The sequence below is a fragment of the Microtus ochrogaster genome, unplaced genomic scaffold (genome assembly GCF_000317375.1).
Source record: "Microtus ochrogaster isolate Prairie Vole_2 unplaced genomic scaffold, MicOch1.0 UNK4, whole genome shotgun sequence".
Lineage (NCBI taxonomy): Eukaryota > Metazoa > Chordata > Mammalia > Rodentia > Cricetidae > Microtus > Microtus ochrogaster.
In genome coordinates, this window is record NW_004949102.1 from 14,712,086 (window position 1) to 14,724,392 (window position 12,307).

The 12,307-nt window shown below is 49.7% G+C and overlaps 1 protein-coding gene across 2 annotated transcripts in view; it reads right to left on the reverse strand.

The window, feature by feature from the left end:
* Positions 1–5,236: 5,236 nt before the first annotated feature.
* The window catches only part of Atp6v0a4 (ATPase H+ transporting V0 subunit a4), a 42,074-nt gene continuing 35,003 nt past the window's right edge, over positions 5,237–12,307 (reverse strand). For both annotated transcript variants that reach the window (XM_005365836.2, XM_013353242.1), the window contains exons 16-20: positions 9,396–9,497; positions 8,223–8,324; positions 7,345–7,462; positions 6,447–6,618; positions 5,237–5,330 (exon numbers count right to left, since the gene is read on the reverse strand). In XM_005365836.2, coding sequence (XP_005365893.1) covers positions 5,237–5,330; positions 6,447–6,618; positions 7,345–7,462; positions 8,223–8,324; positions 9,396–9,497 — 588 coding nt within the window. The remainder of the gene's footprint in view (positions 5,331–6,446; positions 6,619–7,344; positions 7,463–8,222; positions 8,325–9,395; positions 9,498–12,307) is intronic.

The following is a 12,307-nucleotide window of genomic DNA, read 5'->3' on the forward strand; positions in this document are numbered from 1 at the left end:
ACACACACACGAGTCCCACACATGAGCACACACAAGTGCACACACACACGAGTACCCACACATGAGCACACACACATGAACACACACATGAGTCCCACATGAGCACACACACGCGCACACACACACGAGTCCCACATGAGCACACACACGTGCACACACACGAGTACCCACACATGAGCACACACACACACACGAGTACTCACACATGAGTACACACACACACACGAGTACTCACACATGAGCACACACGCACACGAGTACCCACACATGAGCACACACGCACGAGTACCCACACATGAGCACACACGCACACGAGTCCCACACATGTGCACACACACGAGTACCCACACACGTGCACACACACACACGAGTCCCACACATGAGCACACACACGCACGAGTACTCACACATGCACAAACAGTCCTATTTTTTCCTGTCGTCCGTCTCATCTCAAGCAGACTACTCTTGTGTTTAGGTCCCCTTCTATTTATCAGGCTCCTGGCTTGAGGAATTTGTCTTCTTGTGAACTTCCTTTCCTCAGCACTGAAATGAGGGATATAGAGTAATGCACCTAACTCTTAGGCTGGCGTGAGGAGCAAACACGTTAGCTCACAGACAGTGTTTATCCTGCACCTGGCCTGCCCCACCCCGCCGGGAGGAGGCTGAGAACCCCACTACTCCTGCTGTGGGTACTGTTCATAAAGGACACGTTTGGTGCCACAAAAAAGAATGATGCGTGTCCCAGGCAGTGGGGGTGCACACATTTAATCCCAGAACTCAGGAGGCAGAGGCAGGAGGATCTCTGAGTTCAAAGTCCAAAGCCAGCCTGGTCTACAGAGAGAGCTCCAGGACAACCAGGACTACACAGATGAGGACTACCCTGTCTTGATAAACCAGACAGAAGCAAAGAGTGGGCTGAAATGGAGCTTGAGGACAATTTGTTAGAGTTGAAGGGAAAGGCCAGGGCAGGCAAGCTGTGAATCTCACATCGCAAGGAGGGAGAGTGGAGAGAACAGGCAGGCAGGGATGATAGCCACTCAGTGGCAGGAGGATAGCAACTCGGTGGCAGGTAGCAAAGTGGTAGGGCAGTGAGCTTTGAAAAGGAACAGGGAGGGCAGGCAAGATGGCTCAGTGGTTAGGAAGGAAGGAAGGAAGGAAGGAAGGAAGGAAGGAAGGAAGGAAGGAAGGTAGGAAGAAAGGAAGGAGTGAGCAAAAAAACCCAAAACATCCATTAGAGTTTAAAAACATGCTGAGGCTCTGGCCAGTGCTCCCAGGGATAATTGTGGCTTTCTGAGTCAGGACTTGAAGCAGGTAAACAGACACAGCTAAGCCCCATACTGACTCACAGGGACTGCACTAAGGGGTGAATTCCAGGATGAAAAAGTACATTATCTTAAAGCAAACCCAACTTCCCAGGGGTGGTCCCCTTGCCAGGTCACTTGACCTTCCCCACTGGATTAACCTGTAAGGGAGGAGACAAGGGCCCATCTCCACCTGGAGGTGGGTTTCCATGTGTACAACAGCTGACCTCCACCGCTTCCAGAGCCTGCCATGAGGGCAGTCATTTCTAAGATGACTGTCCTCTTTCCGAACACCGTTGGGCTATGTCTTAGCTATTTGGTAAAGGTGTGTTGAAATACACACACACACTCATACACACGCTCACACGTGCACGCACACGCAGGTATGTAGAGGCCAGAGAATTTTGTATGCATTTATGTGCATGTGTGCGGGGTGTGGCGGACAACCTTGGGTGTTATCCTCAGGCACGTCATCCATCACCCTTGAGACAAGGTCTTTCCTTGGCCTGGAGCTCACAGGTTAGGCTAGACTTGCCAGCCAGTGAGCCCTAGGGCTCCTTCTGTCTCTGCTGCCCCAACACTGGGAATTGTTAAGTTTAAGCTACGGCAACTGGCTTTTCACACATGTGCTGGGGATCTGAATTCGGGTCCTATGCCTCCATGGGCCAGCCCTTTACTGGCAGCCATCTCCCCAGCCCCTAGCTGGGAATTTTTAATGAAGTAGTTGCAATTGATTATAAAATGGACTTCGTAACACACTAAACACCCTCCCTCCCCCGGCAGCCACCAACTGCTCCTCAGCTAGGTGGGCTCTCAGGAGGGAGAAGAGAAGAGGGCAGGCAGGACAGAAGCTAAACCACACCAACTCGAGAAAACAAGGGAAAAACTCAGCACCCACAGCCACCCCTTCCTCAAACACGGGAGTGAGGACGAGATACACGACACACCTTCAAGCCACCTGAAAGTTTGTGTGGATGGACACGGAGAGATTAGGGTTGACTCTGCCACCGAGAGGCCCAGGCGCAGCTCTTGAGTAGTCAGACTTCTAAGGGACAGATGGATACTTCAATTGTATTTTGATGCATGAACTTTTTTTTTAAAGCCAGAAATAATTGAGCCCCTGTAGATCTTTTTCACACTGACTTGTATGTGTGATGTGATTTAAAAAAAGGGGGGGGGGCTGGAGAGATGGCTCAGAGGGTAGCACTGGCTGCTCTTCCAGAGCTCCCGAGTTCAATTCCCAGCAACAGCATGGTGGCTCACAACCTCCTTGCCAGCAGTACATTGTATGCTTAATAAATAAATCTTTTTAAAAAAAATAGTGTCATTAGTAAGGGGCTGGGAGAGTACTTGAATAAGGACCTCAATTCCAAATTCCTAGAACCCATATAAAAAGCCAGCGCGGCTGTGGGCCTCTATAATCAGCACTGGGGTGGGGGCAGGGGCAGGGGAATCGTTGGGTGTGTTGGCCGTCAGCCTCGCTCCAGGTTCATTGAGAGACGGTCTCAAGGGAATAGGTGGAGCGTGAGAACAGGACACTCAGTGTGCTCCTCTGACTTCTGGGAATGCGCACAGGGCGCAAAGCTGTGCGCACACATGTCCATACACCACACACACACACATACACACACACACGCTAATATTTATCATACATACATGATTTTAAAAAATAATGAAAGCTTCACGCTCCATCTGCCTCCAGCCACCCACAAGTAGTTGGTTGCCCTCTACCCTGAACAGCAGCAGTGAAAGCAGACACACCTGCTGCCCGAGCTTCTCACCTGTGTAACCCTCGGAAATGTCACAACTGTGGGTCCCTGAGCGCTGTCTCACTGCAGCCGGTCTGGCAGCCCCGGAGGCCTCTCTGCTCTAGACTTACCTACGCTCCTTTCATTTCCCTTCTCCAAACGGGATTCATTAAGGAGCCACCTGGCATTCCAGGTGAGCAACGAGGAGGGCACGCCCCCTTCTAAACAGCCCTCACCTGATCTGTTGTTAAAGCGAAAATAACAGTGTTGTCTGAGACAGAAAGCAGCTGCCAAACCTTGGGGGAAATGTGGGCCTGTGGCTCTCAGGTGGGAGGGGCATTTCTAAAAGAGCTGGGGTGGGCGGTGCCTTGGAGCCATCTATACAGGGTACAGTCTTTAGATGGATGTCCATAGGATACCAGCAAGCTGAGAACCTTAAAACTTCCTGGTGATGGTGATAGCAGGAGAGTATGGGCTTCTCATAGGCACTTACGGTCTCTTCTGTCTGCTGTCGTTGACTGAGCATCCCCTCCATCACCCAGGTCTTAACAATCTCTTTTCTCCAGTCTGGAAAGGTGGAGAGCCTCCTACGCACTTGGCAGGGGGGAATAACTCCATTTCTGGTCCAGTAATGTAATGTTGACGTTCACAGCTAGTATTCAAACACAATAGTCATCCTTTGATCCAACCTTGAGAAGTGAACACTTGGAAAGACAGGCCTCGACTTGCTGTGCAGGCTGTGACAGACAGGAAAGGACCACAGCCACTTCCTTTTAGGTTTGAGACTTGCTTCTATTGACACCAGTCAGTCTTGGCATAGGGCAGTAAGCGGGGTTTAAAAGATAAGAGTCACAAGCTGGGAAGATGGCAAGTAAATAAAGTCCTTGCAAAGCAAGCATGAGGACCTGAGTTCAAAACCCCAGGAGCTACAGGAAAGCCAGGCACAGCTGCATGCATCTATAATCCCATTGCTCCAATAGTAAGATGGCGGTCAGAGGCAGGAGCATCTCTGGGAGCTCACTGCCCAGCTAGGCTGGTGCACACAATGACAAGGAAAGATGTCCATTGATCTCCATGTGTGCTATGGTATACACATGCCTGCACTCATACATGCAAACACATTTGAATCTAACGGGCTCTTTAGGTAGAAAGGACTTAGTCAATCGTGAAGCACACAAAAATAGGGTGATAGAGATGGCATTTCATCTGGACTCAGGCCATTCAGACGAAACAACCCACAGGATGAATCTCCTCAGGTGCTTGGGGGATCTCCAGTCCAGGCAACCTAAGAAATTGGCTTGGGACTCTCAGATCCAAAGGATAAGGAACCCAACCATGAGGCAGTCTCCTTCCCTGTACGCTTGGTTCCCAGAACCCGGCCAAGCCTCTGCATCTCCTTCCCCAGTCACTCCAGCCCAGCGTGGTGAAAATAAGCAGTGCCCAGGAATGATGTCAGGTTGTCAGGTTTCATTCCTCAGGACTTAGTGATGCAGAGAGCCAGGCCAGGCCTGGGCCTCCCTCTACACAGAGGCATTAGCTGTGCTTCTGGTAGGGGTGCCAATGTTTGAGGAAGTCCCTAAGCTTGTAACGCTAAGCCCCTGACTAGGGGGAAATGGAGAGAAAACACAAACCTGATCCATCCCAGGAACTAGGTTGTGTAATCCCATCGTCCAGTGTTGGCCTCTAACTGTAGGTGCTCTATGGCATGGATTAATTTTGAATAAAGACATTTTAAAGAAACAGTGAACAAAGCAGGTATTTATTTTCATGATTATAATACTTGAAATTCTGCAGGAGATCCAGGTGTGCTGGCTGGTGCCTACCATCTGAACACTGGGGAAGTGGAGGCAGGGGGAGTCAGAACTCAAAGCCATCCTTGGCTAGGCAGCTATTTTCAGGACAGTTAGAGCTAATGAGACCTTGTCTCAAAATAGATACAAAGTAAAACACAAATAAGCTACTACAAGATAGTGGTCTAGCGTCCCCTCCCCCACTTCCCAGTTATTGTAGTATTTGACCATTTGGCTGCACATAAAGTCCCAAATGAAAAAAGTAGCCCTTGGGTTACGTGGTTAAATCCTGCCAAATCCTCACACAGCTTCTCACTTCACTGTAGCCAACAGGGCTGCTGCGTGGGACGAGAGTGAAGTCCTTCAGTTGGCATCAGCACCAGGGACGCAGAAGAGCCTACTCCTCAGCAGCCCCTTCCAGGACTAGCTTGAAGGAGAAGGGGGAGAACTTGGAGCCAGCGCCCTCATAGAACTTGTTCTGGAACTCCACCCTGTGGTGACGGGAAGGGCGGAAAGAGCAGACTGAAGTGTGGGAGGCTGCGGGGTAGCAGCAAGGCCCAGAACACCATGGGAACCAGGCGACCTTTTAAGCCTCCCTCTTACCGCGCCCCCTCCTCCCACCTCTCTTCCTCAGGCTTCAAGGGTCACAGCACGCACCTCCCCCACAGCCTCCGTCCAAGCAAGGATGCCTCCCCTCCAAGCTCTCTGTCTGAAAACCACAGCGCACGAGGCGACAGCTCTTCACGAGGTCGTGCGGCCTTTCCACGTGCACCCTGACTCCCAGCTGTGGGGTCCATACTAGGTACAGACGGAGCAGGAGCTTGACCTGCATTTTTAAATCGTTCTATGACCAGTCTCACCATGATCATTTCTGTTCTGGGACGTTATGGAGGCGCACACTTCACGCCGTGGAGGGCAATGTTAGCGTGGAGACAGGATGCTCCAGCTTTCTCCACTCAGTATGTAAACATAAAAGTGTTTCCAAGGGCTGGAGAAATGGCTCAGCCTTTAAGAGCACTGGCTGCTCTTGCAGAGGACCTGGGTTCGATTCACAGCACCCACACGGCAGCTCACAAGTGTGTGCAACTCCAGTCCCAGGAGATTTGATGCCCTCTTCTGGCCTCCACAGGCCCTGCAGACATAGGGTGTACAGACATACATGCAGGCAAAACACTCATACACACAAAATGAAAAAAAAATCAAAAGCTTCCTAACAGTGGAAGCCCCAGTGTGTCCCGGGCATGTCACAGGCTTGCTGTGGCACCCTCCATTTCCTCTGTCGAGTCCCATGGCTTGTTCTGACGCTGCCACTTCTGCCCTCAACAACCACAACAGCCAAGCAGGCCTATTCGCTTAACATCTGTCACCTGACTGCTTTTGAAGCCCACTGTTGTAACAAGTAAACACAGAGCAAAAGAAAGCCACGTTACAGGGCAACCAGCACATATGCATACGTGTGAACATGTTACCTCACGCACATCACGCACATCACGCACATCACGCACATCACGCAAACAGACGACTAGACCGAGGTTCCGAAGAAGCAGCTAAGTTGTGGCTCTGAGCAGCCTGTCAGCCCTGCAGGCTGCCCTTCCCCCAGCTCTTACCAGTGCAGCCGGAGGGCATGCAGAAAGGCTGAGAGGCCCTCCATGATCAGGAGGATGGCAACGGTCAGGACGGCGAAGACGGCAAAAATGATGAAGACCCCGATGAGCCCTCCCCAGCCCCGAAGGCGAAGGCCGATGTTCATCACCATGGTCCAGAGCACCTCGGACAGCTCTGGGGGAGCAAGTGGGACATCCTCAGCCACTAGGTGTGCCTGCTCAGTACCCCTCATTTCCATCCTATCACCTCAAACCCAAAAGTCCCTCTGAAGGCCAAGTGGAAGCTCGACCAACACAGCTTTGCTCACAGTGGCAGCCGACCAGCAACGCCTGCGCACTCTGATCGCCAGGAGCAGCCAGCTAGGGCTATCGGCAGCAAAAGGAGCAACTCCGAACAACACGAGACAGGCACAAAATTGCTGACCCTAAAAGAATGCATGAAGCGTGGTTTGTTTGCCTAGGGTCTGAGAGGGGGTGACTGGAAGCCCTTCTGAGGGTGCGTGCGTGCGTGCGTGCGTGCGTGCGTGCGTGCGTGCGTGTGTGTGTGTGTGTGTGTGTTAGAAAGCGGCCTTCCACTGGAGCCCCACCGCAATCTCAAACGTCCAGGCTCCGGAACTATGAGAAAAAAAAATCTGCTTCTGGCTGGAACCACCCCGTCTGGGGCATTTTGTCATGCCAGGCTCAAGTTAAGATTCTGTTCAGGCAATTTCAGAAGTATGGGAAATTATAGTAAGTTGCTTAAGGACCAGACAGACATCCAAGAAAAACATTAAACAGTCGTTATCATACTAGTATTAAGTAACGACTATCAAGCAGTCCTTATTCTTGCTCATGAACAGAGTGAGTCTGTTCTCCGGGTGACATGATTGGCAGCCCCACCCCTCCCAGCTTGCACACTCACCTGCATGAGCCAAGCTGAGGGCCCAGAGACGAAGATACGAGGCTGTGTTGGAGATGCAGCCCAGGCAGTACTCAATGGTATGGATGGCCTGGTGGACAAAGATGTCTCCAAAGTTGAACTGTAACAGAGAATTTTTGGTCTCGTTTCATTAAGGTTTTTTTTCTCCCTTCTCTCCTCCTTTTACAATGAGGATGTTAATTCCCTTTTTTATTACAGCAATAACTACACATTTATGGGGTATAATATATATCAATGCATGTTATGTAACAAATGCTCATCATATCACGGTAATTGTAGGCTTTGAGTGTCTATCTTCCACGTCAGTAACAAACTAGATCATAGGACAGGAGAGTTGGCTTAGCAGTTAAGAGCACTGGCTACTGGCTGTTCTTCCAGAGGTCCTGAGCACAGTTCCTAGCACCCACATGGTGGCTCACAAGCATCTGTAATGATCTGGTGTCCTCTTCTGGCTTGCCTGTCTACCTGCAGGCAGAATATTGTATGCATAATAAATTAATAAAATCTTTTTTTTAAAAACAAGCTAGGTCGTAGATTATCATCAGTCATAGTCGCCCTGGGGCAGGATAGAAAGGGGAGGTATGGAAGGGAAAGGGACCCCTCACCCAGGAATCTGACCGCTGAAGGCTCTTGCCAGCAAGCGTCAAGGGTTCTGAGTGCTGGGGTTAAAGGCATGCACCCCCAGCGCCTGCCCTGGGCTTTCTTGAACCTGCTAACTCAGGAGCCACCAGGCTGAGGGCAGCAGACCCTCCAGCTCGTGCCTGCGTTCACACTACACCCCATGACTATCAAGATTATATTCCAGTTCTAGATTTGGTGCAAACTGAGAAGTCAGCCTTTGGTGCTCTGGTCTCAGATACCTCCTCCTCGTGGTCACCCTTAGTCCCTGCCATCTTCTTCTGAGCAGAGGTGCTCGAGTGGCCACCCTCAACGTCATCCTCGTGGATCGTGAAAGACTGCAGCTGTTGACAAGCAAGGAGACGAAGACAGCATTAAAGTATTAGCAAAATAAAGGGCTTCGCTCAAGGTTAACTATGTCCTCTTATCAGTCATGTTATAATTGTTTTGGCTTTTTGGTTACGTCATTCTCTTTCTCCAGGCCCCACAGGAACGATAGTTGGGGTTAATCTCCACCTTACACCTTAGAGAAGTAGAGTTTAAAGCCTACAGTCATTTAAAGCATTCGCAGTCTCAAAGCAGGCTGCTGTATCTTCTGCACTAAAAGAAGAAAGCAGGGGTCATCTCAGTATAGCTGGACCCCAGTGTTCCCTGGGAGGGCGTAATCTCCCTAAATCCTATTTGCTTAGGTTACAACGCACCCTGTGTAAATCTGAGGCTTCAGGCAGTTTAGGAAGAAAAAGAAGGAAATCAACTGGAATTGATATTTAATTTAGCAATAGGAGGAAGTTATTCTAAATTAAAACTGGATTTTTGAATGTGCCTACTATGGGAATTTCCTAAGAGAGCCTATAGCAACATTCTAAGGGAGTGAAATTACAGCCTTAGAAAATTCACAAAGAGTAACTTGCAATGTTCATTTTAAAACTCAGATTATCTGGGGAGGGAATAATGTATGCCTGTAATTCTAGCACTAGGGGTGCAGATGCAAGAGAGGTTGCTTTGAATTAGGCTAGCCTGAGCTACATAATGAATGTCAGACCACCCAAGGCTATGTAGTGAGATTCTGTCTTTGAAAAACAAAATATAAAGTATAAAATTCTCCCGTGTCTAACCAACAAACCAACCAAGTCTGAACGCTTATAAAGCTTCTAAACCTTCAAGGACACTGGATAGGATACACACACCCTGAGCGGACTCTGAGGAACTTCAGACTCACCGTGTCTGAGAAAGGGGGACCATCATGCTGGAAGTAAAGGGACCCCTGTGGGACCCCACCGAAGGACACACGCTTGAGGCCAGCCTTGCCCTCCAGGCCTCGCGGGGACACCCACCACTCTCTCCCCATCCCAGACTTCCGTTTCCAGGAGAGTGTGCTGTAACCCACAGTGGGCTAACTGAAAGACAGCGCGTACCTGAGATTTCTGGTGTTTGGCTCTGAGGAGAAATGGCTTGATCAGAAGCATCCACGGCACAGAGATCAACGCGATGATGACAAAGAAAGTCTGGACTTCTTGCTGCAAGATCAACAATGACAGCAGTCAAGAGGATGGCCAGAAGTACAATGCCCATGCATGGTGGGGCTTCGCATGCTCAGGGCAAAGGCGGGCGATCTGAAGCAGTCCGATCCCGTCACCCTCACTTCTGCTACATTCCTGATGTGGACAGACAAATGGCCATCCTGTGGTGCTCTGTGCTCAAGGAAGGATAGAAACCACTTCTTTTCTTCCTTTTTTAAAAAAGATTTATTTATGTATTATATATGCAACATTCTGCATCCATGTATGCCTGCAAAGCAGAAAAGGGCACCAGATCTCACTATAGATGGTTGTGAGCTATCATGTGGTTGCTGGGAATTGAACTCAGGACCTCTGGAAGAACAGTCAGTGCTCTTAACCTCCAAGCCATCTCTCCAGCCGGAGAAACCATTTCTGTGTTGTTTATGCGCTATGTAACCCTTGCAATACACTCACGTCATATGAAGTCTTTCAAACAGGAAGTCCTCCTGAGATACACTATGAAGACAGCATTAGGCTTCCCTGGCCCTTTAACCCTGCTCGATGGACAGAGTTACTCTAATTCCAGAAGAAAATTGGCAGGTCACACGACTCCAACCCTCTCTCTGCTGAAACCAGCCCTTGCGTCATTGTATACTAAATCAATAATTATATACTCACAATGTAAGGTGATTGTTTGAGCTCTCTCACCCTCCCCTCTTCCTATCCCCCTCCCTCTTGGAGAAGGAAACCAGGGGTTCTCACACACTCTGATGGTCTGCCTCCAGTCCCCTCAGGGACTGGCATACCCACTGTGTACTCAGAACCAGTTTCTCATGGTTCCACATTTGAGCACTGCTGAGACCCAAGAGGAATTCCCAGTTTCATATTTCCTTTCGGGGCTCCCCGCCCCCTAACACACACAGAGCCTATTTGACAGGTCCTCATCCAGATTTCCCAGTTCTGAGGAGCCGTTCAGCTACCCTGTAGAAAGCTGTTGTTGGGGAAGGTGTCCTGACTACGGGGTAGGGACAGGAAACTGCTCCCAGGCTGAGGAAGTGCAGCTTTGTGAGCCTTCTTCCTGCTTCCTCGGCTGCTCTTGCCAGCTCAAGGTTCGCTGCATCAGGAGATGGTCCCGGAGCGACAGCAATAAGACCTTTTACCCAGTGGGAGCATTTTATCTGCTCAACGTCTGCTCTGTTTCACAAGCTCAAAGGATGGAAGGGCACGTGTCTGTCTTTATGCAGTGAAGCCCCTGCACATGAAGCCACCTCCTGCCATTTGCCCGTCTCACAACCAGACCTCCCGGCCCCAGACGACATACAAAGTCCTGTATGTGCCTGTATGCAAAGACAGCCAGAGAACAAAGCTGAGGAGACTTTGGTGACTGCCATTTCTTCTAACCATGTGACCCCAGACCGAGGTTATGGAAATCTCAAGCCATGTCAACACAATTAATCTTCATAGCAGGTCTGAGGGAAGGCCTCCAACTCTCCGTAATGTTTTTCAATACAACAAGAAGTTGGAAAGCCACCACTCTCTCTCTGCAATGCCTCGCATCTCTTCCAAAGGAAACAAAGCCCTGGTCCTCTCTACAAGCAGTTAACACTGGGAATACCTGGTTACTCCAAGGCCAATGCCTACAAGAAAGCGTTTGTTTGGGAAATCCAAATAAACCAGCATGGAGTAAACGAGCCCTTAAAAGTGTGCTCACTTTGTGCCAGCATTCGGGGGCCAGCCCAAGGTTGTTGTGTGCATGTTTAACAAGCCAGACACAAAAGGGCCCTCTGAGGTATGTTTCCTCTCTGATTATTATCTAAAAGCATCTCTTACAAAAGCCAAGTCGGGCAGAACGCTCTCTTTTTGCTCGATGCCTCTGGAAGGAAGGGAACACAGCTAGGAGCCAGGAAAAAAGCTCAAAGTCAACTAGGAACCTAGTGTTTACAGTGTCCGTGGAAGAGCCACCTGTGCGATCCCAGCTGCATATCTCTGTCTCAAGGAATTAGACAGAAGCAGGTCTTCCATTTCTGAAAAACCTGTCCTCAAAGCTGTCTCGGTACTGGGTGAGCCGGGGTGAAAGAATAGTTTGTGTTGCCAAAGAATGATTCATTGCGTTCATTTTCTATCTAGCTCCTAGGGAGCATTTTCTATTGTTTCAAGATAAAATAGTCTTTATGGGGAGAGGGGAGGAGCACGCCGGAGGGGGAGCCGTGACGGAGGACAAACGGGAACACATTATAATGACACGTGTGTGATGACACCATGAAGAAACCTATGACTTTGGATGTTCACCTAAACACTTAGGGATACCTAACAAATAAATTATATCTATTACTGAAAACAGCAAGATATACTCGATCATCATCTCTGCAAGTTTCACATCTGCATATCTGTTGGGGCAAAATTATCTCAGGGCCTGTACCTCGAGGCCTGTAGAACAGAGAAAAGCCTGGCTCGAGTTTGAAAAGATAGTCTCAAAGCTGAGCACGAGACAGCAAAGTCTAAGGTAGACGCCCCCTCCAGCCAGAGGGAGGGCTTGGCTGTCTCTCATCGGCTAGAGGTACCCCCACATCACATGATGTCATTTAACCTATATAAGCTGATGCTCACAGTAATAAACTGAGTCCCTGCCTTTGACTTGACTCCCTATCACATCTGATTGTCCTGCGTCATGGGGCTACAGAACAGGCAGATAGTGCACTCACCTTTCCCTGGGGAATAAGGAGGCTAAGGAAGCCTGGCACATATCTACTCAATCAAAAATATTAAAAGAGGGCTGGGCGGTGGTGGCGCACGCCTTTAATCCCAGCACTCAGGAGGCAGAGGCAGGC